General features: G+C 38.8%; 1 protein-coding gene across 2 annotated transcripts in view; it reads left to right on the plus strand.

The window, feature by feature from the left end:
• Window positions 1–1,867: 1,867 nt before the first annotated feature.
• NKAIN3 (sodium/potassium transporting ATPase interacting 3) overlaps window positions 1,868–27,033 on the plus strand; it is a 405,119-nt gene continuing 379,953 nt past the window's right edge. The window contains exon 1 of one of the 2 annotated variants that reach the window (XM_036437007.2): window positions 1,868–2,032. In XM_036437007.2, coding sequence (XP_036292900.1) covers window positions 1,979–2,032 — 54 coding nt within the window. In that variant the 5' untranslated portion in view covers window positions 1,868–1,978. The remainder of the gene's footprint in view (window positions 2,033–27,033) is intronic. The other variant, XM_036437008.2, reaches the window with a different exon arrangement.

Raw genomic sequence — 27,033 nt, forward strand, 5'->3', positions numbered from 1 at the left:
TACCAGGATTTCAAAGAGATCATGCAAGAGTTTTTCTGAGACCTCTGTTTTAAGTTATAATAAATATATGTTCTGGGGGAAAAACAAAAACAAACAAACAAACAAACAAACAAAAAAACACAGTTCAGAAAAAGCCAGCTAATTGCCAAACAAATAAAACCAGAACTCCCTTTCATGCCTGAAGGATGGCTGGAGCAGAGTTTGCATGTATGGAGGGCATGTTTTAAAAACGCAAAGCTCTCTTGCCTTTTCTTACTAACCTACCACTAGGGCCCAGGAGGGCAGCAGTGGGTTAGAAACGGGCTTTCTGCGCTAAGTTCGGAGACAAATGGCCAGAGGCTTGTGATCCCTGCTCCTGGCGTGCCGAGCTACTTGCCGAGTTCCACCCAGGACAACGCGTGGACCCAGGGAATCTGACATTGAGCCCTGATAAGATGCCACATCCTCCGCTCTGCCCTTCACTATCCGAGGCCAGGTCTTAGGTCCAAGCTCTTTCCAAACAATTAAACGCCCTCTAGGAAGAAGTCTTACTTATCCTCCTCCCGGAAACATTTTCCACTCGTTGAAAAAGCCACGAATCCTCTTCTTTCTCGCCTGGTGGCAATTCGAAAGGGCCTTTAGCAGAGAAGCTGAGGGCATCCCAGTCCCCCATGCGCTCACTCCCGCACTCGGAGCCGCCGCATCTTTGCCGCATCGCAGGTCTCCGAACCAAACTCTGTCCAACTTTCCCTCCCGGGCTGCAGCCGGGGCGCCTCCGGGAAACGGTCGGGGGAAGGGGTGACCCCGGCCTGGAGCCCCCAGAGCTGCGCGCCCAGCGCCAGGAGCAGGGGACTCGCCCGCCCGCCCCTCACTGCTCGCCTTGGGGTCCCCTGTCCCCGGACACCAAGATCTCACCTCCCACCCTCTCTGCCGCTGGGGCAGCTCAGCAAAACCTCGCCCCCCCCCCCTCCTTTGCGTGTTCCTCCAACCACCCTCCCAACACCCGGACCCCCACCCCCACCCCACCCCGCGGGAAAGCCCAGCTCGGGGCTCCCCAGTTACGTAGGCGGCGGCGGCGGCCGGGGGTCACCACCGGGCACCCTGCTTCCCTCCTTCCTATTCATTTTCTATTTTTAGTGAATTCATTGGGGGGTGACATTGGTTAATAAAATTATGTAGGCTGCAGGTGTAACAACCCTACAATAGATCATCTGTACATCGTATTGTGTGCTCACCACAAGTCTCCCTCCATCACCCTGTGTCCCCCGCCCCGCTTTACCCTCCTCTGACCCCTCCCCTGCCGCCCCCTCCGGGAATCACCATCCCGGTCCTCTGTCCTTGTCTCTGAGTTGTTTTTTCTTAATCCCTTCTTTCCCATTCATTCTCATTCTCCTCTCTCTCTCCCTCTCCCCCCTCCTCTCTCTCTCTCTCTCTCTCTCTCTCTCTCTCTCTCTCTCTCTCTCTCTCTCTCTCTCTCTCTCTCTCTCTCTCTCCCTCCCTCCCTCCCTCCCTCCCCTCCAAGACTCCTACTCAGACAGGCCGATCCCCAATCCTCTTCAGTGGCACTCCCTTTCATTCATACACACACACACGCACACACGCACACACACACGCGCACACACACACACACACACACACATACACGCGCGCACTCACGCGCTCCCCAGCGCAGACAGCCCACTCCACTTTCCAGACGCCCCCTCCTCCGCACTCCCCTCCCCTGCACACACTTCCACCCACTCGCCATCTGCGCCCTCCCCCCGCCCCCTGCCCGGCCCCCCTCCCGGAGCCGCGGACCCGCACCGGGGCGCAGGGACCCCGCCAGACGCCCGGACCCCTGCCCGCCGCCGCCGGGACCGCGGGGACTAACAAAGGGCCGCGGGGCCGCGGGGAGGCTGCTGCGCCCGGAGCCCCGCGGGGCCGCTCGGAAGGCGGCGGCGGCGCCGGAAGCCGCGGATCGGACCCCGGAGCGCGCCGCTCGGACGCCGCCGCGGGCACCATGGGCTGCTGCTCCGGGCGCTGCTCGCTCATCGGCCTGTGCGCGCTGCAGCTGGTGAGTGCCCCCCGCGCCCCGGCCCGCCCGGCCTGCCCCTCCTGCTGCCCGGGACCCCCACCGCCCTCCTGCCCGCCGCTCGGCCGGACCGCACTGTCCTGCCCCGCCGTCCGGGCACTCCCGGTGCCGCCGCCCCGAGGGAGGGCGGGCTCCGCTGTCCTTAGGTCCCGCGCGCTGGGCTGCGCCGCGCCCCCGCCGGGTGTCGCCACGAGACCCGGTGGCTCCTGTCGGGGCGCGGGGTGGGGTGAGGATGGGGGGTGAGCGGGTTCCCGCTCCCGGGTGGCACCACTGGCGTTTGCACCCGCAGCATCTCTGCTGAAGTTTCTCGGGGCTCTTTCTTTTGGGGTTATTTGCAGCCCCGTTGTTTAATGGGAATGTCCGCGTTCTGATGCTCGGACTCCTGGCTCAGGGCGAGGTGGTTCTGACCTTCCTCCTCCAGCTGGGGAGGTGGTGCCCCAGGACTCGGGGGTCTCCGGTGGTAGGGGGGCTGGCTGTGTGTGTGTGTGTGTGTGTTTTAAACAAAGTATTGTAGCCCCATGCCCTTCCCGTTTAGGCTTCGATGTTGCTGAAATGCTGCGCATTTAGAAAGCAACAGACTGACAGCTGTCATTAGAGAGAGACCAGAGAGAGAGGCTCTCTGGTGGCACCGTGGCGAGGGGAGAGGAAAAAGTGCTTTCATTGTGGGGCGAATGCTTTTCTTAACATGTGTCCTCCTGGGACCCAGGCTGGCCCTGCGGTCTGTTCCGTTTGTCACTTGAGGTCAAGGCCACAGACCTTTTTGTGTCAGACTTTGGTGTGTGAGAGATTAATAGACATTTCCCTTTCAGTAACCCTTAAGATAGGCTCTGTAGATGCCCCGCCAAGCTTTCTTCAAAGTGTCGCTTGTTTTTTAAAGTCACAGCATTTTATTTATTTATTTTTTTAAGAGCAAGAGGGAAACGCTTTTCAGGGAACGTTAATAAGTAATGCAAGACATAAACCAAGGCATAAGATGATCCTCTTCCTTTACTACTTAGTCCTTGACCCCATGGACGTTGTAGAAGGCTTCACTTTCCCTGGCCTCAGTGCTCTGCTCTCCCATAAAAGCCTCAAATGAGATGTGCTCTTCACAGTTTACTTAACATGTGCACAATTTGTGTATTTATAGATTTGAAATCTGTGTCTACTTTGCTTGAAATCTAAGATATGGTCCCTTCTGTCCTGTTCAGTAGGACATAGTCTATAAAGTTTTCTTGAAAAATAATTTTAAGTCTCACTTGACATAAATGTTTTTCTGTCAAAAAAAAAAGAAAAGGCCAGAGGATAATTCATACTTTGGCTATTAGAAATGGACATGGCTTAGAAGTGGGGAAAAAAACTGAATAAATATTTAGTCAACCTTTGACTATGCAAGATTGTAGATAGACATATTAGATTGTGTAATCTATAATGATATAATTTTTGCCATTTTATATTACTGGATAAGAGTTTTCAATACAGGGGATTTATCAGTCCAATTATGATGTCCTTAGTTGGTGTTGTAATGTTTGTGATGATAATGTGTTCGAGGTTTCATATCTTGGCTTGAAATGCTTCCAGTTTCCACATATACCTTCTTAGTTGCTACCAATGCATCTTACTCTTTAAAGCTTGTCTTAGAATCCCACTTTCTCTATGAAATCTTTTGTGGTGCTCCAGGCAAAATCAGTCACTTTTTCTGAAATTGCACAGCGCTTTGCTTTTTCCTGTCAGAATGCACTTCATCCCCTTAACTTATTTTATTATATACACGTGTCTCTCATCATTAGAATGTAAATAACCTGAGGCCAGGGATCAACCATTATTCATCTTTGCAAACCCTGCAAGTCTTTAGGAGAACTCATCTTAGGAGGTGGGACATAGTGGCTGAATTTATTATAGCAATTAATATTTGCAACCCATATAAAGTTTTTGTGTAAACACGATTTTATTTTACTCCTAAAATTATCCTCTGAAGGTGATACTCAGAATTAAAAACTTTTCCAAGTCAGTAGTTTTTGGTAAAGACTGTAACGTGATAGTAAACACTTAATAATTGGATATCAAACAAAACATGTATGCATATATTACATTATTATATAATACATCATATATATGATACATAGCACTCATGTGACAAATAATAATAAAACATGTAATGCTCTTAACTATAAATCCTATATAGTCAGTTAATTCTGGCAGAATCCTTTTGTTGAATTTGATGAACTCCTTGGTTCTGTAGTTTTGACATGAGTGCTGATTAATATGTTTATTTTCTATGAAGAGTAACAAGAACGTTAAAAAGGGAAGCTAGCATTGGAACTTCACTCTATCAATGACATGATGATGGTTTGCAACCTTGGAACGTTCCCTGCTGAGATTGGAAACTGCCTCCCTTCATGAAGGGCCAGGTGAGAATGAAGAGAGAGGCAGGCCACTCAGACTGGCAGGGAGCAGGTTCAAGAAGCAAGGTGACTTCCATAGAAGCTGCTGTAAGATGAATTGATTTCTGAACCCCTCCCCTTGCTAGAATCTTTAAAGTTTATGTAGAGGCCTGAATGGGGTTCAGTCACATGGACCATCCAGATGGTCTCAACAAGACATTGTTCTCTCCAGGCTTTGTCCTTGAAATGGCCCCTACGATGAACACAGTGGGCAGAATGTATATTCCCAGGGCAGGACAGGGTGAGGAGCCTCTGGTTGTCCTGGTGCTGCTCCAGGGTCACCTGGAGGTCACGTCCTCTTGATGACCTTTTCCAATACCTGAGCAGATTCTTTGCTGAATTGAGTCAGTTTTCAAATACTGGAAAATCATTTAGTTATTTTTTTTGTGTGCTATTGCCAATAATAGCATGACACATTTTAGGTTTAATATGCATTATTAGAGAGAAACTCTCCATTGCCTTCTTAAGTCTAGACCAGTGGTCAGCAAACTCATTAGTCTGGCCAGGGGGAAGGGTTGTGGGTAGTTGGCTGGCCTGCCTACTGGTCGAACTCCTGGTTGAGGGGACAATTTGCATATTAGCCTTTTATTATATAGGATATACACTGAGTGGCCAGATTATTATGTGTTCAGAAAGCATAACAATCTGGCCACTCAGAGTGTATTTTAAATATTTAGTACATTTGTTTTAATATGATTTACTTGTTTAAGTTTATAATATTTCTTTTTAATGAATGGATGTGTTTATGAATTGGCTTACAAATTCTTAAAATTTTAACTGACTCCTGGAGCCGGTAGAGCCTGCTCTAGGTTACCACTGGGTAGGCTGGCAGATCTAGTGTTCTTTCCATTGAAGTCATCTGTCTTTTCCCCCATCTTCCATATTGGTTTTTTTTTTTTTTCCTGCTCCCATGAACTGTTGGAAGAAGGAGGTTATGAAGGAGTAAATAAGTGTGGGTGTTGAGAGAGGAATGGTTCTCACAGAACACTTTCGCTGATGAGAGTACATGCTAATGATGCGGAATGACTGTGCAGGTCATTGAAAGATGGCACATCCACCTCTTCTCAGAAACAAAGGAAAAGTTCTTATGATCTCATTTACATTTCATCCAAACAACCCTCCAGGGTGAAGCATCTCATTGACAAATATCATTGGAGGGAAGTTATCCTTTTGGGGCTAGTGTATTTGGATGAGCAATGGTTTGCAATTTCAAGTCCTCTTCCCGCATTCTTCAATCCCCTACTCTGGCCACCTCCCATCTCCATGCTTCTATCCCTGGGCAGATTAATGGGTTTTCCTCAGATTTTGCATTCACTTTCTTAATTCTGCTAGATGAGTTTAAAGAGAAAGAGAAAAGTGTGAATACACACTTGTAGAGAACTGTGCAAAGGAAAGCCTTTGTAATTTCGCACTGCATAAGAGATCCATCAAATCATCAAATCATCCAAGAACTTTTGAATATATTTTTGTAGAGATACTTTTGTTTTTTTAATAATGTGTAATTTTATTATCATATATGTGTGATCTAGAAATAAAAAGGAATACCTGATCATATGCTTTTTACTAAAATAGTTTTAGTGCCACATTTAAATGAGTCTCAATTGCATGTTTTTAAAGTCTGACATTGTGCCCCAATGTCCTTTCAGAGTCATTTTCTTACAGTGGTCTCGGTGAAGTGTTGAACTAAGATTGTTAAAGATTATTCCCATAGAGTTTTAGACGTCTTCTTGACACCACAGAAGTCAGACTCTAAGAAACATTCAACAAAATGTTGTCACAGTTTTCCCAGGGAGCTTCATTTCATCCTGCATCACATTATGGAAAGGTGACAGCCATGTTCCTATTAGAACTAATACTCAGTGCCACAAAGTAAAATACATTCACTTCACATTCTACAGAAACAGAAACCTTTAAAAGATTTGTAGAAAGCACGCTGCTTTTAACACATTGAGGGGCTGTAAGTTTTATTTGAGAAAACATCCTCTCAAGTTAAAGAAAATTAGTTATTGTTTTTTCTCACAGTAAAAATCCCGGCGACTTATCTTTCTGTCCATACCACATTCAAACCATCTTGTGACCACCTGTGGCACCATAATGCTGAGATAAGGAGTTGGCAGGTGTGTGAATGATGGTGGTGTTGTTGTGGTAACATGTTTTTAAACTAAGTTTTGTGAAATGTTGTACCATTCACCTGTCATAGATAGTTGGCAATGGGTACAGAAATACATTTCTTTTACTGTGTAGATGTGTATATTGATACTTTTGCTTTAGCATGTTTTGAATTTCATTAGTTCTTACTTTTCTTCTATGCAATATATTTCTTAATATTTTATTTTCCGTTTTTCTAGTATATTTAAATGTCCTGGCTCATCTCATAAGATGCAGAAAAAGTTAGGGAAATTAAAATTATGGATAATAATGAAACTTCAGTTATAGTGTAACTGGTGTTGAAATCCTTATAATATTCTACAAATACAGATCCATTTACAGCTGTCTTTTTACTTAAGTGTACATTCAGAGTATAGAATTTGCCTAGGAATTATTATATTCTCATGGTCTTGTTGCAGATTGAATTGTGTCCCCTTCACCCAGAAGTCCTTACTGGGGGTTAGGACTTCTTATGTTGAAGTCCTAACCCCCTAGTAACTCAAAATCTGGCCTTATTTAGAAAAAGGGTCATTGCAGATGTAAATGGTTAGGGTTAAGATGAGCTTATACTGGAGCAGGGTGGGCCCTAGTCCATTATGGTTGGAGTCCTTATATAAAGGGGGATTTAGATACACAGGTATATACACAGGAAGGGCACCATGAGAAGGTGAAGGCAGAGATCAGGGTGATACTTCCATAAGCCAAGGAAAACCAAAGATTGCCAGCCAACCACCAGAAGGCAGGTGAGAGACATGGAAGAGATTCTCTCAGCCCTCGGAGGAACCAACCCTGCCAACATCTTGTTATTAGACCTCTGGCCCCCAGCACCATGAGAGAATAAATTTCCAAGGTTTAAGCTACTCAGTTTGTGGTACAATGTTACGGTAGACTTGGCGAATAATACAGATTTGGATTTTTTATTTTCCCAGTAGACTAGTCACATATTTCGATGTGTTTATTTCTTTGTGTGTGCTTATTTATTTCTTTTACGGGATTTTAAGTTTCAAAGGGCAAAGTCTCTGATTTGCTCATGGAATCTTCCTCATATCCTTCAAAGGGTAAGCACTCAATGCAAAGTAAGAGAATAAACTAATGCATAAATGAATAGCTGAACTTTGAGCGATTTTATATGCCGGTCATTGTATGAGGTACTTTATATCTATGAAATCATGTAGTTTTCAGAACTATTGGTTTTAGAGATTCAGAAATTGAGGCAAAGAGAGTTTTAGTAACATTCCCAAGATAATACACCTGGGAAATGATGGAATCAGGGTTCATATTTGAGTCTTCATTGTCTTTACTGTGTTCTATGCTTTCTGTACTTGAAATAATGAACAACATTCAATAAGTATTCATAGAGTCCCTGAGCACTGGGGGTACAGGTGTGAACTACTCAGATGCAGACCTGCTCTTAGGCAATTTACTAGTATATCCGAAGGCAGTAGGTCTGTCAATAAATGCATAAACAAAAATTATCTAGTTACAAATATTGTTAAGTATTACTAAGGAGATGAAATTATCATACACTCAAAGAAGTTGGGAGGAATATTCTTAAATAGGATGGTCAGGAAGACTTTTTAGAAATTAGAAGCTGAGTCTGAAAGAATGACCAGGAGTCAGCATGCAAAGAGAGGGGAACCATTCTAAGCAAGAGAACAGTTTTAAAAGATCTTGGAATGTTCTAGAAGTGACAGGAATCTGGGTTAGCCAGGATGCAGTCTGAAAGAGAGAGACAGAGGGAGTGCATTCAGTGAGACATGTGCAGTGGCACTGGATTTCATTCAAAGAGCAATCAGAACCCTCTGGGACATTTAAAGAGTCATGGTATCTTCTGTGTTTCAAGATACTCTCATTGCTGAGTAGAGAATGGATGAGAGGAAAATGAGAGGAAATGGGAGACAGGATGCTCTTCTGTTGTTCTGAATGAGAGATTATATGAGTCAGGCACATATATAACAGCAGATAGGAGAAAGGATGAACATGAGATATGATTTAGGAGCAGAAAGCCTAGGCTAGGACTGGCTGAGGGGTTGACCTACACATCTTGCATAACAGATTGCAATAGTGGTACTTTTTCCTGAAAGTTGGAAAATTGGGTGTGGACGTACAGCAGAATTGTTCCTTTGGAAATATAAAGGTTTAATTTAATTATTATTATTTTTAAAATATATTTTTAAAGATTTTAGAGAGGAAGGTAGAGGAAGAGAGAAATACAAACATCAATGATGGGAGAAAATCATTATCATTGATTGGCTACCTCCTGCACAACCCCCACTGGGGATTGAGCCCTCAACCCAGGCATGTGCTAGAATTGAACCTGGGACCCTTCAGTCTGCAGGCCTATGCTCTATCCACTAAGCCAAACCAGGTAGGGCAAGGTTCTGTTTGAGACACTTTAAGATTCTGATACATGAGGTCAAGTAGCTGTCAGGTATATGAACTTGGAGCTCAGAGGACAAGATTGGATTGAATACTCAGAATTAGGAATCATGACCAGTATTAGCATTTAAAACCCTAGACGAGGTCATCTCAAGAGAGAGTGTAAAGGTAGATGAGAACAGTGCTGAAAACAGGACTCAAGGTTTTGCATGTGAGTTTTACGGAGGTTATTTGGCAAATACTTGGAAAAGTTGAAATGGACATGCTTTCTGAGGTGCATAAAAAAAATTCATGCTTTTAACCCAATCGATACTAATTGGTTTTAATGTGTAAATTGTCATGAGTTTACAACAGAATATAACATTAGATTAACAGATAACATTTTATCCAGGATTAATATTCAAAATGCCAATTCAATGGACGTGCAAGCCAATGACACATAGCACTGTGTCCAATGTACATTTTTGATATATTGTGCAAAGATACTAAAATAAAATGGGAGGTAGCCGTAAATACTCTTAAAAGAACATTCTTATCTTTAGCCTAGGTAAAGTACTGGAGAACAGATATTTTAAGATGGGTATAGTAAAACAAAATTCTGGTGAAAGCATTGAGTCTTACTCAATGACAGAAGTTTGGGAAGATGAGACACTGGAGCTAGTTGTTCGCTATTCTCTTTGACTTGGTAAGAAGATCACCAGTTCTTTGATTTGGAGGAGAAACATCTATTGGGAAAGGGAAATATGGGCATAGGCTCGTGGACAGTAGGGATTGGAGGTACTGACAAGGGCTCTTCATACACGAATTAGGTGGTCCATTGTAAGGGAAGCAGGGGCAAGATCATGGTCAGTTTTTCTAGTTTCTGTAGTCTTTTGTGCATAGAGAGCCACTCTTTAGAATGTTTTTTTTTTTTCTGATTAATTGTATTCCTAAATTATTAAGTAGAATTAAATGTTTGAATGTTTTTTCTCCACTCTCTCTGCAGGTACACTTGCATTATGAATGGTTTCATGCAGACGCCCAGTTTCTTTGTTAACAAGGGCATTGGAATGTAATTTTAGCTATCACATTCTCATAAGAGCTATGAGCTCAGTGGATGTGTTGATAAGGTGTAAATATATTTCTGACCGTTTCTCCCTATTCCGGTAATTAGAAACATGGCTATCCTTTGGTATTGATTAATATGTAGTATAATATGTGCTTGCATGTGGGAAGCCCCAGGCTGTAGAGGTGACTGGATAAATCAGTTAATTAAGTACAAAGAGGAATGCTCTGTCCTCCAGTTATGTTTTCTGTATTGGTAACTAGTTGTAACAGATCATAACGAAGATCATGGGAAATATAAAATTCTCATTGATGACAATTCTTTCTCAATTTGTGTTTAAAATACAAATCTTTGATGAGGGAGCACTTTTCAAATTATAGTTTATGAAAGGTAGCATAGCTGAGATTTGAAGGGGCCTCAAGAAATTATCTAGATTCGTCTTTGGTGCTATAGCAGAACTTTATGAATCTCCAATACCAAAGACCCTCCCATTGATTCATAAAAATCTTCGAGAATGGAAATTTTTACTATATTTAAATAAAATTTTTGTGCTTCTATTTCTATCTTATTTTCTACACCTTTGTCTTTTATCTGGATGCTGAGTAACAGATGAAGGCAGCAATGTGCTTGAGTCAGTACCTACCATCTGGGCAGACTTCACTGATAGTTACAGAAATTCTACAAGCCTGTATTAAAATTTAATTATGTAAATTTTAAATTACATTAAAGACAAAGGTAATAATGTCCCAAATTCAACCCTTCCTAATTATGTTTACTTCATTGTACTGTACTTCAACTATGCTCCAGGGGTTATTTGATAAGCATTGCATCAATATGGTAGAAATTCTATATAACAGTGTGCTATTGAGCATCTCTTTCCAACTCTGCATCTGGTTACATCACGTTGGTAGCTAAGACTCAAATGTAGTGGAAGTATTTACATCAAGAAAATACACAAACATTGCTAATCAGGCCCTCCTACCACCCTCAGAAGCGGTTATTAAACATTTACTGGCATGACACTGGTTTTTATATTCAAAATTCCAACATTAACTCCTTTTACATAGTAGCTATAAGATCTCCCTAAACAGGGTAGTTGGTAACTGATTTGTGATTAAATGGTTCAGAAATGATAGTGGTTCATCAGTTTCACCTCTACGTGACTTATGAGACTCTAGAATCCCTCACTATGAGGGAAGTCATTTCGGGCTAATGGGTGTTGATTGATTCCCATGAAGGAGAGAGTACTTCCTCCAATGCCCAGCTCCTCCACCTGTCTACATTATTGGTCCTAATTAGCTTTTTCCACAGGGATGTCAAATAATCAATGGTGAAGAGATCAAAACACCTTCTTATATCACAGTTGGCTCTTTCAGGCTTCCAAGCTTCAGTTTTCCATTGTACCCACATTGAAATGCTAAATATTTGATCTTGAAGGAAGCTATGAGAAGGTGATTTACTTGGGAACACATGAAAAGATATTTGGCTCATGAAATGTATTTTATGAATTTTAAAATGTAACCATTGGTATAATGTGCAGTGAAATCTTATGGCACCTTGGTTCCCTTGTTTCATTCTTATAACATCTCTATGAAGCAGATATTAATATACATATTCCTATTTACTAGTGTAGGCGAGAAAACTGAAATGTGGAGAAATTAAGCAATATATTGAAATCATATGTTATGATATGACTTAAGCCCTCAGAAGCAGAGAAACGTGGATAACAAAATGTTGTGTGTTATCTTATGACTAGAATAAAAGAGAATTTTTTCTCTTTGGCCTCATGCCAAACCAGTTGGAAAGAGTAATTATTTAAGCAAGCAGTTTCTCATAAAATGTAATTTTAAAATTATGATCCAGGTGATTTGAGTAATAAAAAGAGATAATGTAAGTCTTGAAACAGCTCTTTTTTTCTGTCCATTTCTGTTAGAAGATAGCTTTCCTCATGATTGATATCTAATTTTAGCGTCCCTCCGGAAGCACCCCAATTTACCCTGAAACAAAAGGATGAGATGAAAGCATGCCTCAGACCAAATATTCTGCACCTTTTACATGCTCTATTTTCTTCAACCGACGAACCACTTCTGACAATGCTTTTACCATCCAGAGGTAATCCTCTAATACCATCGGGACCTCTACTCACACGTATCCTCTCTTCCCCATAAAAGTTTAAACCTCAAATTCTTTTTGCTCTCTAATGGGAAACTCTACCCTGGCCTTGGAGTATATAATTGTTAAAGAACTGAATGTGGCAGCCACACAATTGACTGAGCATGCTAAATGCAGAGCCAGTTAGAGGAAAGAATTAGATGAAGCCTCAGAACGTTAGAACGTTAGGATGCCTGCAAAGACCCCCTGGAAGTATTTTCTCCTAAAAGAGGGTTGTGTTTGGAAATACAAAGTCAGAGTCATCCTCAGGGACCTGTCCTTCACACATAGAGTTCTCTTGAAGTATTTCGCAAGCAGGAGACAATGTTTTGTAACATTTCACAGACTACACCATACAGAGGAGCACTGGTCATGAATTGTTAATGCTTGTTTGACTAGTCCAAGATTGTCTTTATATATACTCTTTTTTTTTTAACTCCTTCAATACTGATGATACTTGGATTGGCAAACAGAAGTTTTGAGGAGTTTGACTTAAGATATGAGTAATGGCCTGATTTTTTTTTTTCAAGAGAACACTAAAGCTAAAGAGATAATTATATTTATAGACATATAAAGTTTATATTTCTTTTATTTTTAGTTATAAAATTTAATTTGGTTTTGAAATGCTGATTAATTGCCATTCTACCAATGAAAGGTTTAAAGTGCCCTCAGGAGAATGGTACTTAAATATTTATAAACTAGAGGCCCACTGCACAAAGATTCGTGCAATAGGCCTTCCTTCCCCTGGCTGCCAGCCTCTGGGACCCAGGCCTTTGCTCTGGCTGCAGCGGAGAAGCCAAGCCTCTTCAGTCTTCAGTCATCTTTAGTCTTCAGTCTTCAGACTTCAGTCTTCACTCTGCGTCTGTGTATGCAAATTAACCCACCATATTGGTTGGGTTAATTTGCATACTCATTCCTGATTGGCTGGTGGGCATGGCGGAGGTACAGGCAGTTTGCATATCTCTCTTTTATTAATGTAGATAGAAGCACACTTCGGTAGCTCATATGTGTCTTACTTTATATTTAATTAGGTAATCTGAAATTTAGATTTGGGTCAAGCATCACCTGCAATGGCTATGTGCTTTCCATGACCCAAAACAAAGGAAAAGTGATAGAGAACTGTTATTCCAGAGGCATGAGAATTATGCTGATGGATGGTTAGCTGCTATGTAGCCACAATTTTTTCCAAATTGAGTACTGGAGGCTGACTTCATGGGGGGACTGATGACTAGAAGGCACGATTAGTGCCATAAGGGCAGAATTTCATATGACAAAACTTAACCCAACATAGCAGCAGAAAGTTAGACATAGATTGTCTGGATTGAACTAAATGTATGTGACAAAGACAGTACAAGAAACCATATCAAATTTTATAGACTTTATTTATAAGCCTGAGGCATAAGATCATTGAACATTTCTGGGAGTTCCTGATATCTTGAGTTATTTTCTTCTATTACATTCAAGTTGTAGGGGGAGCAATGTTTTCGGCAGGATTAAACTACAGATTCATGTATAAACTACATTATGTGCAATGATAATTTGCAAAAAGTCCTAGGGATAAAGATTTGCACAGTAATAAACCACAGACAAAAGATGAATCATCAATGTCATGTTCTTTAAGCAGTGAATATTGGAATGCATAAATATGATATGTAATAATTCACTCTTGTCAGCATTGATCTGATATATTTAAACAAAGGAATGTGACAGTTTCATCTTTTTCTTAGTGAAGTATTTTGTGAAATGTACACTCAAACTTAAAAGCAATTTTTGAAATAGTTCAGAAGGAGAAATGAAGGGATTCAGTTTATTTAGCATTAATGGTAGATGATTCGTATCACAGGAGTTGTCTCAGAATATTGAAAGGAAATATCCTCCCCTCCACCCCACCCTGCTTCTTAATTCCTGCCATCATTGCCTCATTCTGCACGTTCTGACTCACCCCAATTCCTGAGCTGATACTAAGTCAAGAGAGTACATGTATCAGTATCTTCAGCTCTTCAATTGTTAGCTCAAATTTTAGCTCACATACTTATGAAGAATGAAAGACAATATGTCAAAATGGCTTACTAGAGAAACTTGGGCACCTTGCACCAGAGGTTTCTTGTGCCTCCTTACCACTTGGTTCCCAAGCTTTCTTAGAGGTCCCCAAGGTCTGACAACCCCAAACTCATGATTCTATCCTATATTATTGGAGTGAGCCTCCCATATATTGAGATGCAATTGATGTCTACTTAGCGCTATGTTCAGCTACATCTGTTATTTGTTCTGTGCACATCAGCCTCTTCCTACTTGGAAAAGATATAGACTGATCTCAGCAGGCAGCACCCTCATTCTGCAAGGTCGTGGTAATGATGCAGTTGCAGCCTATTTGGTTTGCTGTCCATGGTGACTGTAACATTCCAACATAGACGTGCCTGTGCTGATGTTCCTGTAACCACTGCCATCCACCTGCGTTACACCATGTATTCTCACCTCAGTTGTATTTTTGTGAGTGTGACACTCTTATGGGGACTCTCAAGGGCCACCTGGAGCAGTATGTTTTATGATCTGGCCTTTCCCACCCAGATGGCTGTGAAAGGAGCCATGTGACATTCCCAACAGGGCCATTTCCTCCACATAAGAGAAAAGTGATGTCAGAAGCCTGTGCCATGTGGCAGCACCCAGTGGATAAAACAGGTGCATAAAAGGTGTCATTACAGGAAATGTGTACGACGTTAATTTAGGTGTATCCGTCATCCATTTTTAACTGTCAACTCCTCTGATTATTTTTGAAATTACTACCTGGAGCTTGAGAGTACATGCATGTTTCCTTCTACTACCTCAGTTGCTTTCTCTCCATAGTGAAGTCAGGTCAGCGACTGCTCTGTAATTATTTTCTTCGGCAAAATGGATGGTGTGATCAAATTCAGGTACAGTTCAAATACTGTATTTGAACAGGATGTGTTATGAAGTTTATGGAGGAAGATTTTGGAAATTATATCTGTGAAGATTTGAAGAAGAGACCACATCAGGGCTACTTTTGTCTGAAAGGATAGATACAGCCTGTATTAGCCAGTGTTCTCCAGACAAACAGAATATATATCAGCAGATCATTATAGGAATTGGCTTACATGATAACGGAGGCTGAGGAGTCCTGCCATGTGCAGTCTACAAGCTGGAGAACCAGGAGCACTGGTGGTGTAATCTCAGGGCCTATGAACCAGGAGGGCTAATGCCCAAGGGCAGGGGAAGCCGGATGCCCCAGCCCAAACAGAGAGTGAATTCTCCCTTCCTTCTATCCTTTTGTTCTACCCAGGGCATCACCTGACGGATGGTGCCACCAGCATTCCTAAAAGTGATCAGTCTATGGACCCAAATGCCAATCTCTTCCCAAAATCACCCTCACCAGCGTATTTTAACATTAGAAATAATGTTTTATTAATGAGGCATCACTTGGCCCAGTCAAGTTGACACACAAAAAAATTAACCATTGCACAGCATTATTGTAACCAGAGAAATAAACCATGCAGCTTTCAGTGAACATTTACAGACACACAATAGGTATATGCCACTTGCAAAGTAAACATTTTTGACTCTTGTTTATTTTTTTTTTAATTGTGAATATGATTGTTTAGACACAGGTTCTCTCTACTATGCTACACAGGCTATTTTTGTTTGGTGCCCATTGGGTGGCCAGATGATATATATGATTGACTTGAATGATGTCCTATTTTAAATAGTTAATGTGAAATATTTTAACATTTATAAATATAGTTATTGGACTTCTGGCACCTGAGTCTATACTTTTTTTCTCATCTGGTCACTAAACATGAGCCCTCTTTGCTACTATCTGAAAGGCATGCCCTATACAACATTTTTCACTGTCATCACTGCCCCAGGGGTCAAAGGCCCTCTTTTCTTGTTATAGAGTGGTACCTAATATGTAGACAAATGTTTTTTCCTGTAATTCTGCAATCTATAAGACTATTGCTCAATAAAACTCCTGTGTATGGTGGATAAGTATTGCTCAAAACTTTACTAAGCTTTTGTGGGCTTCCCCAAACCTTTTTGAAACTAAAAGAGTGCCGAGCAACCAACTTTTAGCAACAAAGCTCTTTGATAAACTGAAAATTGCTCAGTTTATGGACTTCTTTTCTTGGTTCTATAGCTTCTCATATTCTAATTCCCTAGAAAATTGCTTTTGAAAGAATTTAGATGATATACCTCTGAAGCAGTCCATTCCTCCCACCCCCCACCCCCCCTGCCCCCATTCTACTGCTGAGCTGGGCACACTCCTAATTATCTTTGATCATGTTCCTTTCTGCAGGTGATAGTCTGTTCTAGTTAACGTATGTAGCATAGCAAAGATACAGGACTGTGAAAGTAAGCTTTGGGACATTCAACTTTAATGCCCAAATAAGTAAATTATTGTCACAATTTGGAAATGTTAGCACTTATCAAGCTAACTTGTCAATTCTACTCAGTTGTAAGTTACTTAAGGTCAGCAACTTTGACCTGTGTGGCATTTCACATGCTCATTAATGTTGCTGACATTGCCTTTAGATGGAACCCCCAGCCTGTAAATTATGCATAATCATACATTCTCATCAGAGTCAGCATTTCATGAGAGGTCATAAAAACTTGGGTCAAAACAAGTTCATTTATCTTCTAAAAACTTCCATGTACTTTAGGCTAAGTAAAATAAAAGTAATACTTTATGATGAAGTATGAATACTGCAGAACAATTTAATCCTATTTTAGCTCATATGGAGGTCTTCATGCTTTTCCCCCCAATTGTTTGGTAATCCAAATGCTAGGTATCAAATATTTACTGTAAGAACATACCATAGTATTGGCATTCCAATATTGATAGGTGGCTACATTGAAGTTTAGAGTGCTTTGTTAAATAATATATTCTTACTGTTCTTATGAAAAATTGTGAAAAGATTAAAAATTGGCATTAAAACATAACTAATACTTTTAGGTGTCATTCATAAGAGCATACATATTCCTCCTATTTTCTTAGTGTCAAACATGAAACACATTCAGAGTATTCTCTCTGAATTTTTTTTACCAAAGTGTTTTTTAAAATTTTAATTATAATTGACATACACTATTACAACTATTATATTAGTTTCAGGTGTACACCCAGTGACTAGACATTATATAACTTACTAAGTGATCATTCTAATAAATTTCGTATCCATCTGACACAATACATAAATATTTGAATATTATTGACTATATTTCCTATTCTGTACTTTACATACCCAAACCTATTTTGTAACTACCAATTTTTTCATTTTAATCTTTTCATCCTTTTCACCCATTCCCTGGCTTCCACTCCCATCTGGCATCTAACACTAAGTTCTTAGATACCTATTTATTCCCACTTTATTGTTTGTATTTTTAATCTTCATTTGTTTCTTCTTCATAAAGGAAAAACCTTTAAAATTTCATGTAATACTGGTGGTGATGAACTCCTTCAGCATTTTCTTCTCTGGAAAGCTCTTATATGTTTTTCCATTCTAAATGATAGTTTGCTGGGTAGAGTACTCTTGGTTATAGGTCCTTGCATTTAATCTCTTTGCATATTTCTTGTTACTCCCTATTGGCCTGCAAAATTTCTATTGAGAAATCAACTGAAAGTCTCATGAGTGCTCCTTTATAGGTAACTAACTGCTCTTCTCTTGATGCTTTTAAGATTCTTTGTCTTTATACTTTTGCATTTTAATTATGTTGTGTCTTACTGTAGCCTCTTTGGGTTAATCTTGTTTGGGACCCTCTGTGCTTCCTGTACTGGAATGTCTATTTCATTCACCAGGTTAGGGAAGCTATCTGTTATTTTTTCAAATAGGTTTTTTTTCCTCTTTTTTTTCTTCTTATTATTTTAAAATATATTTTATCGATTTTTTACGGAGAGGAAGAGAGAGGGATAGAGAGTTAGAAACACTGATGAGAGAGAGCATCATCGATCAGCTGCCTCTTGCACACCCCCTACTGGGAATGTGCCCGCAACCAAGGTACATGCCCTTGCCAGGAATTGAACCCAGGACCTTTCAGTCCGCAGGCCGACGCTCTATCCACTGAGCCAAACCGGTCCCAGCTATTTTATCGATTTTTTACAGAGAGGAAGAGAGAGGGATAGAGAGTGAGAAACACCGATGAGAGAGCGTCATCAATCAACTGCCTCTTGCACACCCCCTATTGGGGATGTGCCCGCAACCAAGGTATATGCCCTTGACTGGAATCGAACTCAGGACCTTTCAGTCTGCAGGCTGATGCTCTAGCCACTGAGCCAAACTGATTTCGGCAGTTTTTATTTCTTGATCTCTCTTTTCTCCTTCTGGCACCCTCATGATGTGAATGTTGGTATACTTGAAGTTGTCACAGAGGCTTTTTACACAATCCTCATTTTTTAAAAAAATCTTTTTTCTTTTTGGTGTTCTTAGAGTGTCTTTTGCTCTATTATTAATATATTCCAATACACTGTTTTGATTCTCAGCTTTATCTACCCTACTGTTGATTCCCTGCAAATTGTTCTTTATTTCAGTTAGTGTATAATTTATTTCTGACTTGTTCTTTTTATGCTTTCCTTGTCCTTTTATAGGCTGTTGAAGTTCCCTAAATTCACTTACTCTTTTTCTAAGTTCATTGAGCATCCCTATAATCGGTGTTTTGAACTCTGCATCTAATAGATGCTTATTTCTATTTTGTTTAGTTCTTTTTCTAAAGTTTTGTTCTGTCCTTTCATTTGGGGCATGTTTCTTCTCCCCTCCCCCGACCCTTTGCTTGTTTGTATGTATTGGGTAGATTTTCTGCATCTCCTAGGCTTGGTAGAATGGCCTAATGTAGTGGGGGTAGTAAGGCCCAGTGGCACTGCCTCTTTGTGCACCTGAGCTGGGCACTCCAGTTGCAACCTCCTCCCCGCCCCCCAGGTGGGCTGTGTGCATCTTCCTCTTATAGTTGAGCTTAGATTGCTGTTGTCAAGTCATTACAGGGATTCAGCCTTGAGCTGTTAGAAACTATGTTAGTGTTCAAGTCTTTATAGACTAAGGTTGATGGGCCTATTCAAGAAGCAGTCTGAGGAGCCAGGATGGAGTTTTCAAAGAGACTCTTTATAATTGCCCTTCACTAATCATTAGTAAGCTTGGGTGCTGTCTGTGATGTGATACCTGTGAGTCAGCTGTGAATTCTACAGGTGATACAATTCAGTTGGATCTGAGATTTTCTCTGCCATTTCCCCCACGTTGTAAATCTATTATTGCTTCAATTTTTAAAAATTACATAAATCTTGCCTTTTGATTTTAAGACCAGTTTGAATGAAGAACTAACAGAGTAAATTTAAATTTTGAACGTACATTTCAGTAATATACTTTTTCTTAATCCTCACCCGAGGATATGATTTTATTTTATTTTATTTTGTTTTATTTTATTTTATTTTATTTTATTTTATTTTATTTTAGAGAGGATAAGAGGGGGTGAAGGGGAGAGAGGGGAGGAGAGAGAGACAGAGACAGAGAGAGAGACAGAGAGAGAGAGAGAGACAGAGAGAGAGGCATTAATGAGAGAGAGAAACTTTGATTGGTTGCCTCTGATATGTGCCCCAAATGAAGACTAAGCCCACAACTTGGATATGTGCTCTGAATAGTTCCTGCCAACTTTTGGTGCCCAGGACAATGCTCCAACCAACTGAGCTACACTGGCCAGGGCAATAATAATTCAATTTTGATAATATACTTATGTTATCAGAAAGTTATTTCTATTAATATTACCTTAATGTGAGCCTTTTAACTATTTTAATGCTTAAATGAAGAAAATATATTGAACAATATTCATTCTTCTGTATTTGAAACTTACCATTTGTTTTCTTCTTAGAATTTTCCATGACGTTGTAGATGCTTAAGAAAGATAAATTTTTGATGCTATGTCTTAGCCTTGTAGAAACTCAGGGTGTCTTTTGGGGGGGCTTAAAGAAGCTCCAATAGGTTTGTAACATAGGAAAAATGATTCATACTTGAGAGCAAGGAGGTGACTAGTGTAGGTCTATTTTTCCAGTTCTGATTATTATTTTTTTGAATTAGTAATTTGGAACAAATATTTTACAGGGGTGACAAGGTTCTGCATTACTAGGCAACATCACCAGACTTAAGAAGAGAAATTAGAAAAATAAACAATTATTGTACTTCTAATGACTTCAAGCTCTGTCCTAATGACCAGTTATAAAAATGAGATGATGTGCTACAAAATATGCATATGCTTCATATTAATTTGGATTTACCTACATCTTTAGTTTTTTCTATTAAAATCACTATTTTGGTATTAGGTTGGCCTTCCCAATTTATTAGTTTATCTGCTTCACTCAGGCTGTATTCAATAGAGTGCTTAGAAAGGTTAAGATTAAAAGTCTAAGGATTTATAATTGCTAGCAGTCATGCTTAAATTAATGAGAATGGCAATTTTCAATTCTTTTTTTTTCAGTTGAAGCATCTTTAATTTGTGTAAGTCAATCATCATGATAAAATAATTATTTTGAAATTTTTTATAATCCAACTAATATTTCTATGCTTTATTTTCAATGGTGAATAAAATGCATATTCTGATTTTTCTGAATTTTATTTTTCCTAGTATTCCATACATTTGCCATATAAGTTTCTATTCTTTTTATCATTGAGTTGTATACTTTTTTCTTTTGATATATGTAATTTAATTATTAATAATACTTAAATATTATTGATCACTAATTTCAATTTTAATAATTATTTATATAATGCCCTTTTCAGAAAATGTTAAAAAAAACTACTTTTGAAAGTCAGGCATAGATATTATTAAATATAATATAAGTTTGCTATTAAAGAACAAGTATATGTCCACTAAATTTTTAATAAACCTGTCAAAAGGTTTACTAGATAACAATTATAGAAACAAAATATCTTTCTCTTAGATTATTTTCTGATCCTGTGTAATTACTAGTTTGTAATAAAGAGAAAGAAGTTTGCATTTTAGAGCATCTTGTTTTCCCAAAAGTAAACTTAGATCTAGGCAGTTTTTTGGGGGATGTGTAGTGATATAAGGAGACAGGATTTATTGATGACAGGTTTTATTGATGATTACTAATGTCAGTCACACAATCCTTACCCACCTGGATTCACAATCCTGACCAGTATTGCAAACTCTCCTTTGGACTGTGGGCTGTGGGTGGTAAAAGACCTCTCATATGAAAGGAAGATGAATCACTCTGTTTTAAACAAAGCTTGTGTGGTATTAAAATTTATCATCTTCTCTGAGATATAGTCATCTTTAAAGTTAAGATGAAATTTACTTATAAAAAGCTGTTTTTTTCCGATTAGAAATCCAAAACAAGGGGATTTAAACTTTTGTTTTATGAAAAGGATCAAGATAAAATAAAATGGATTTAGAATATTCTTTGAATAAAGTTCACTTTAATTATATTTGAAATCCTCCTTTAATTACCTGTACACTTCTGCTTCTGACAGATGAAGTCACTGGTATTGAATTTATTCTTTTGACATAAACAACTTGAATACTGAACAAAATAGATGATGCTTTTTCAGACAGTGGGCAACAGGTAGTAGAAGACTATAACCTTGAAAGAAGCCATTAAAAGATACTTTCTGAATGTGAAGCAGGGCTCTGGAGCCCACCCAGAGACCAGCAGTCTTGCTAAAATGAGGAGTTAGGTATTGGAGGTCAGAACTGAAACTTGTTAAACAAGTTACTGAGAGGGAGTTGCACAAAGGAGTAAGGAGTAAGTGTGGTTATATTTCAAGTGATATACTGTGAACTGGACCACGATGCTCTCAGTGAGACTCTGTGAAGCCCACACAGTGAGACTCTTGCAGGACTGAGAGGTGTACATGGAGATAAATGTCATGTAATCCTAGGAGCCACTGGATTTCTGGAGAAGCAGAAGTAAAAAGGCCTCACTGAGTACTCAGCTGTTGGTACCTCAAAAGCCATGGTCAGGAGTAAGAGTCATTGTACCCTAAAGTAAGGGTCACATGCTAGAGCGAAGTATTGATAATAAAACAAAGTAGACCTACTAGATAAAGCATAAAACCATGCCTGGCAGTGTATAGAGATTTTGCCATTAGTAGAACTGGCTGCTGGAACAAATGCCAAAGGCCTTTTAAGGAGGTTAACAGAATTCAGACTCCACATGATTAGATTGCATGATGTCCAGAATAAAATAAAAAAAATTATTAGAGACGCAGAGAAGCAATATGTCAAACAAACAAACAAACAAACAAAAAACCAACAACTGGTCCTTAACTAAAGGAAATGTAGTCAACAGAAACAGACCACAAGATGATTGAGATATTGGGATGATCAGACAAGGATTAAAAAAAAAAAAAAAAAAAAGGCCTCTATTACTAGTATAAACATGTTCAGGGATTTAAGGAAAATATGTAAAGCATATATGGATAGGGAGGGAGATTCAGCAGATAAATTGAAAGTAAAAAAAGAACTAAACAGAAATTCCAAAACTTAAAAGTACTATCATATACAGAAATTGAAAAATTATTACAGTGGGCTTGCCATCAGATTGAGCATTGAAAAAGAAAGAGCCAGTGAACCTGAAGACAAATCAAAAGTTAAGAAGAGAAAAAAAACATTTTCTTTCTTTCTTTCTTTCTTTCTTTCTTTCTTTCTTTCTTTCTTTCTTTCTTTCTTTCTTTCTTTCTTTCATGAAGAGAGTCTCAGGGATCTATGGAACAATATGACATGGATAGAAAAAAGAGAATGGAACAGAAAAAATATTTGAAAATTTCACAATGTTTTAAAGAAAAATCACCTCATAAATTCAATAAATAACTCAAAGTATGGTAAATACAAAACAAAAACAAAAACAAAAACCACACATATACTTAAACTGTTGATTACTTATGATAAAAGCTTTCAGTCAGTTAAAAATGACACATAGACATATTACATATAGGGAAACAACAATATGAATTAAGGCTAACATTGCATCAGTAACAATGGAGGCCAAAAATACTAGTACAATGGATGTCATCTTTAAATTTTTGAAAGGGAGAATAATGTCATGTGATAGTTTAGCATGCTGTATCAATTTACAACTGTCCTTCAAAGCCCTTACTGGGTTGCTCAATTGATTGGTGTGTTCTCATACACCAAAAGGTTGCAAGTTTGATGCTCAGTCAGGGCACATACTTGGGTTGAGGGTTCTATAACCAGTTGAGGTGCATAAAGGAGATGACCAATCAAATATTTTTCTCACATCCATGTTTTTCTCTCTTTCTAATCAATAAACATATCATTTGATCAGGAAAAAAATGTCCTTCAAAAGTTATGATAAGATAAAGGCAATTTTCAGATAAAATCTGAAGGAATCTCTTGCTAGCAGAACTACGCCTCAGTAAATGCTAAAGGAAGCTCTTCAAGCTTGTAAGTATGATAACTGAGAAAAAAAATCAGATCTAGAAATAGCAAAGAATAGTATCAGAAATTATATATTTTTTATTCTTTGAAAGAATAAAAATAAAATAAAAGCATTATATTATGAAAATTATATCATATATATGTAAATTATATGAAAAAGGATGGCATGAACAAATATTGCTAGAAGATAATTATGTTTTACTTGAACTTGTACAATATTAATTTTTAAGTAGCTTGTGATAAGTAAAGTGTACATATTATAAGTGCCTACAGAAACATTAAATAGTTTAAAGAGGTATAGCTTTGAAGACAATGGAGAAAATTAAAAAAATTTATAATTGTAATGACTGCAAAGAAAACAAGAGTCAAGACAGTGATTTAAAAATCATAACTGACAAATTAGAAAATATACTATGATGCTATAGAAAATCACAAACAAATCATTAAGTGTGTCAAATCTAAATTGATCACATACTCCAATTAAAATATATGTATTGTCAGACTGGGAAAAAGTTAAAATTTTGATATATGCTATTAAAAATCAAAGATGAGGATAGATTTGCTATGCCAGCAACAAGCAAAAAAAGCTAGTGTGTTTATGAACAGTAGATGAAATGGAAATGAGAACAAGAGTATTGCCAGTAACCAAGAGGCAATTATTTTTATAACAATAAAAGGGTCAATTTAAAAAATCCTAACATGCCTGCAACTTTTAAAAGTTTCAAAATATACTAAGCTTTACTGACAGAACTAAAGGGAAAACACAGATGAATTCACAATCAGTAATTTTAACAGTTCAGTAGGAAAATCAGACAAAAAGAAAATCTGTAAGGATGTAAAAGACTTAAACTACACTTTAACCCAAATAGATATAACTGATATTTATAAAACAGCACACTGAAGAATTGTAGAATATAGAATTAATACAATCCCAATAAAAAATCTAAAAGTGTGTTATCTATAATAATAAAAGCTTAATATGTTAACCAGACGAAGCTAGGGCTGTGAGGGAAGCTGAGGTCCTGGGTGCCTGCAGGTGGCTGGAAGGAAGCCCAGCTCCCAATTGCCAGAGAGAAGTCAGTGCTGGCAGCTGGGGGAAGGAAGGTGGAAAGGGGCGATGAGGCAGGCAGGCGAGTGGTTTGGGGCAATGAGGCAGGTAGGCAGGTGAGTGGTTAGGAGCCAGTGGTTCTGGATTGCAAGAGGGATGTCCACTGCCAGTTTAGGATTCCTGCTGGATTGTGCCTAATCTGGCAATTGGACATCCCCTGAGGGGTCCCAGATTGGAAGAGGGTGAAGACTGGGGTGAGGGGACACTCCCGCCCCCCCCCCACCACCACTGTGCACAAATTTTGTGCACTGAGCCTCTAGTAAAACTATAATAATCAAGATGATGTGGCTTGACATAAAGATTAAAGAAACACAAAAAGGGCAGAAATAGACCCACATGTAGTTTGTTTATGAATGTTTGAAAAAGGCATCAAGACAGTTCCAGGGAGTAAGGAAAATATTTTCAACAGAATGTACTGGAACACTGGATAGACATTTGGGAAAAACATGAATTTTGACCCGTATTTCAGTCCATTCCCCAAAATTAATTTAAGATGGATCATAGACATAAATATAAAAGTTGGACTCATACCTTTTTAGAAGACAAGATGGGAGAACAGCATTTTAACCTCGGAACAGGCAAAGGCATTGTATAAAAGCATAATGATAAATGGTACTTCCTCCAATGAAAACCTTCTGTTCCTCAACAGACAGACTTAGCAAATGAAAAGACAACACACACACTGCAGAAAGTGTTTGCATGATATTTTCCTGACAAGGGTATTGAGTTTAGAATGCTTAAAGAAATACAAATCAATGATTAATGGACACATAACCTGATTAAAATGGACCAAAAGACTTGAAGAGACACTGACGTAAGAACACGTGTTGGGAAGCTGGATAGCTCAGTTGGTTAGAGCACCATCCTTATACACAAAGGTTGTGGGTTCGCTATTTGTTCAGGGCACATGTAAGAATCAACCAGTGAATGCATAAAATGGAAGAGCAAATTGATGTATCTCTCTCACTCTAAAAGCAATCATTAAAGAAACAAAGAAATAAAGATCAGCTATAAACAACAGTAAGCATGTGAAAAATATTCTCACCATTATTGTTCATCAGGAAAATGCAAGTTGAAAACAGAAGGAAAATTTTTTCTTTCCCTTTAGAGTAGCTATCATTGAAAGCCTGACAACGCAGATAGTGGTGAGGATGAGAAGGGAGTGGAAGACACACATTGTTGGCACAATGTAAAATGAAACGAATACTTTGAGAAACTTTCTGGCAATTTCTCAGAAATTTAAACATATCTTTAACCAATCAGAATTCCACTCCCAGGCATTTACACAATAAAAAATGAGAATATATATCAGAACAAAAATTTGTAGACATTTTTTATAGTAGCTTTATTCATAATATGCCAATTTGAAAACAACTCAAAAGTCCACCAATAGAAAAACAAGTAAAAAAAAAATGTGGTTTCTCTCACCAAGGAGAAAGAATGAACTACTACTGATTCATGCAATAACACGAGTGTTATTATATTGACAGAAAAAAACCAACATAATTTTCTGCAAGAAAATAGGAAGGTTCTTGATATAGAATATATTTATGTGATAGAAGCCAGAATGGTGGTTTCTTATGGGGGAGGAGAAAGCAGAGTGGACCGAAAGGTGGCAAGTGGGAACTTTCTGGAATGGTGGAAGTGTTCTTTATCTCCATGGGGTTGTTGGCTACCAGAGTGCATGTACATTTGTCAAAACTCATTGAATTTTATAAATAAGATCTTGGCATTTTACTGTGTGCAATTGTTTCTTCAATAAAAAATATTTTAAAGTATTTAGCTGTAAATTCCCTTTCAATACTCTAAAGTCTTAATTTTTTTTTGCATTTAATAAAAATGATTTTTCTCTAAAGGGAGGCATCTGTAATACTTTCAACAATAAAGATAAATTTAAAAAAATGAAAGAAAAATATTTTTAAGTGTTGCAGTTACCTGCTAGTTAGCTTTTCTAGTGTCTCATTTTGACGACTACACACATTAGTTATGCTGCCGGTAATCCTAAGTCAGCTCTGCATTTTGGCCTTGCACTAAAAAGCATGCTATGCAGAGACCATTTCTTCCATCTTGTTAACCACAAAGTCCATTCTCTGTAATGACCAATTGATTGTTAATAAATTTCTCACGGACTCCTGAAAAGCAGGTAATTAGACTATTTTCCTCTCAAGGTCTGACTTTTTTTTTTTTTTTTCCCCCTGAGGATCCTGCTCTGAGGATTTCTGGCTGCAGGAAACATACACATATAACCCCTATTAGAGTTTCAGATAATTTGTTTATTAGCCAAATTACTTAACAGAATAGTCCTGGGCACAGACTTGCTTAA

Source organism: Pipistrellus kuhlii, unplaced genomic scaffold, assembly GCF_014108245.1.
Source record: "Pipistrellus kuhlii isolate mPipKuh1 unplaced genomic scaffold, mPipKuh1.p scaffold_m20_p_14, whole genome shotgun sequence".
Lineage (NCBI taxonomy): Eukaryota > Metazoa > Chordata > Mammalia > Chiroptera > Vespertilionidae > Pipistrellus > Pipistrellus kuhlii.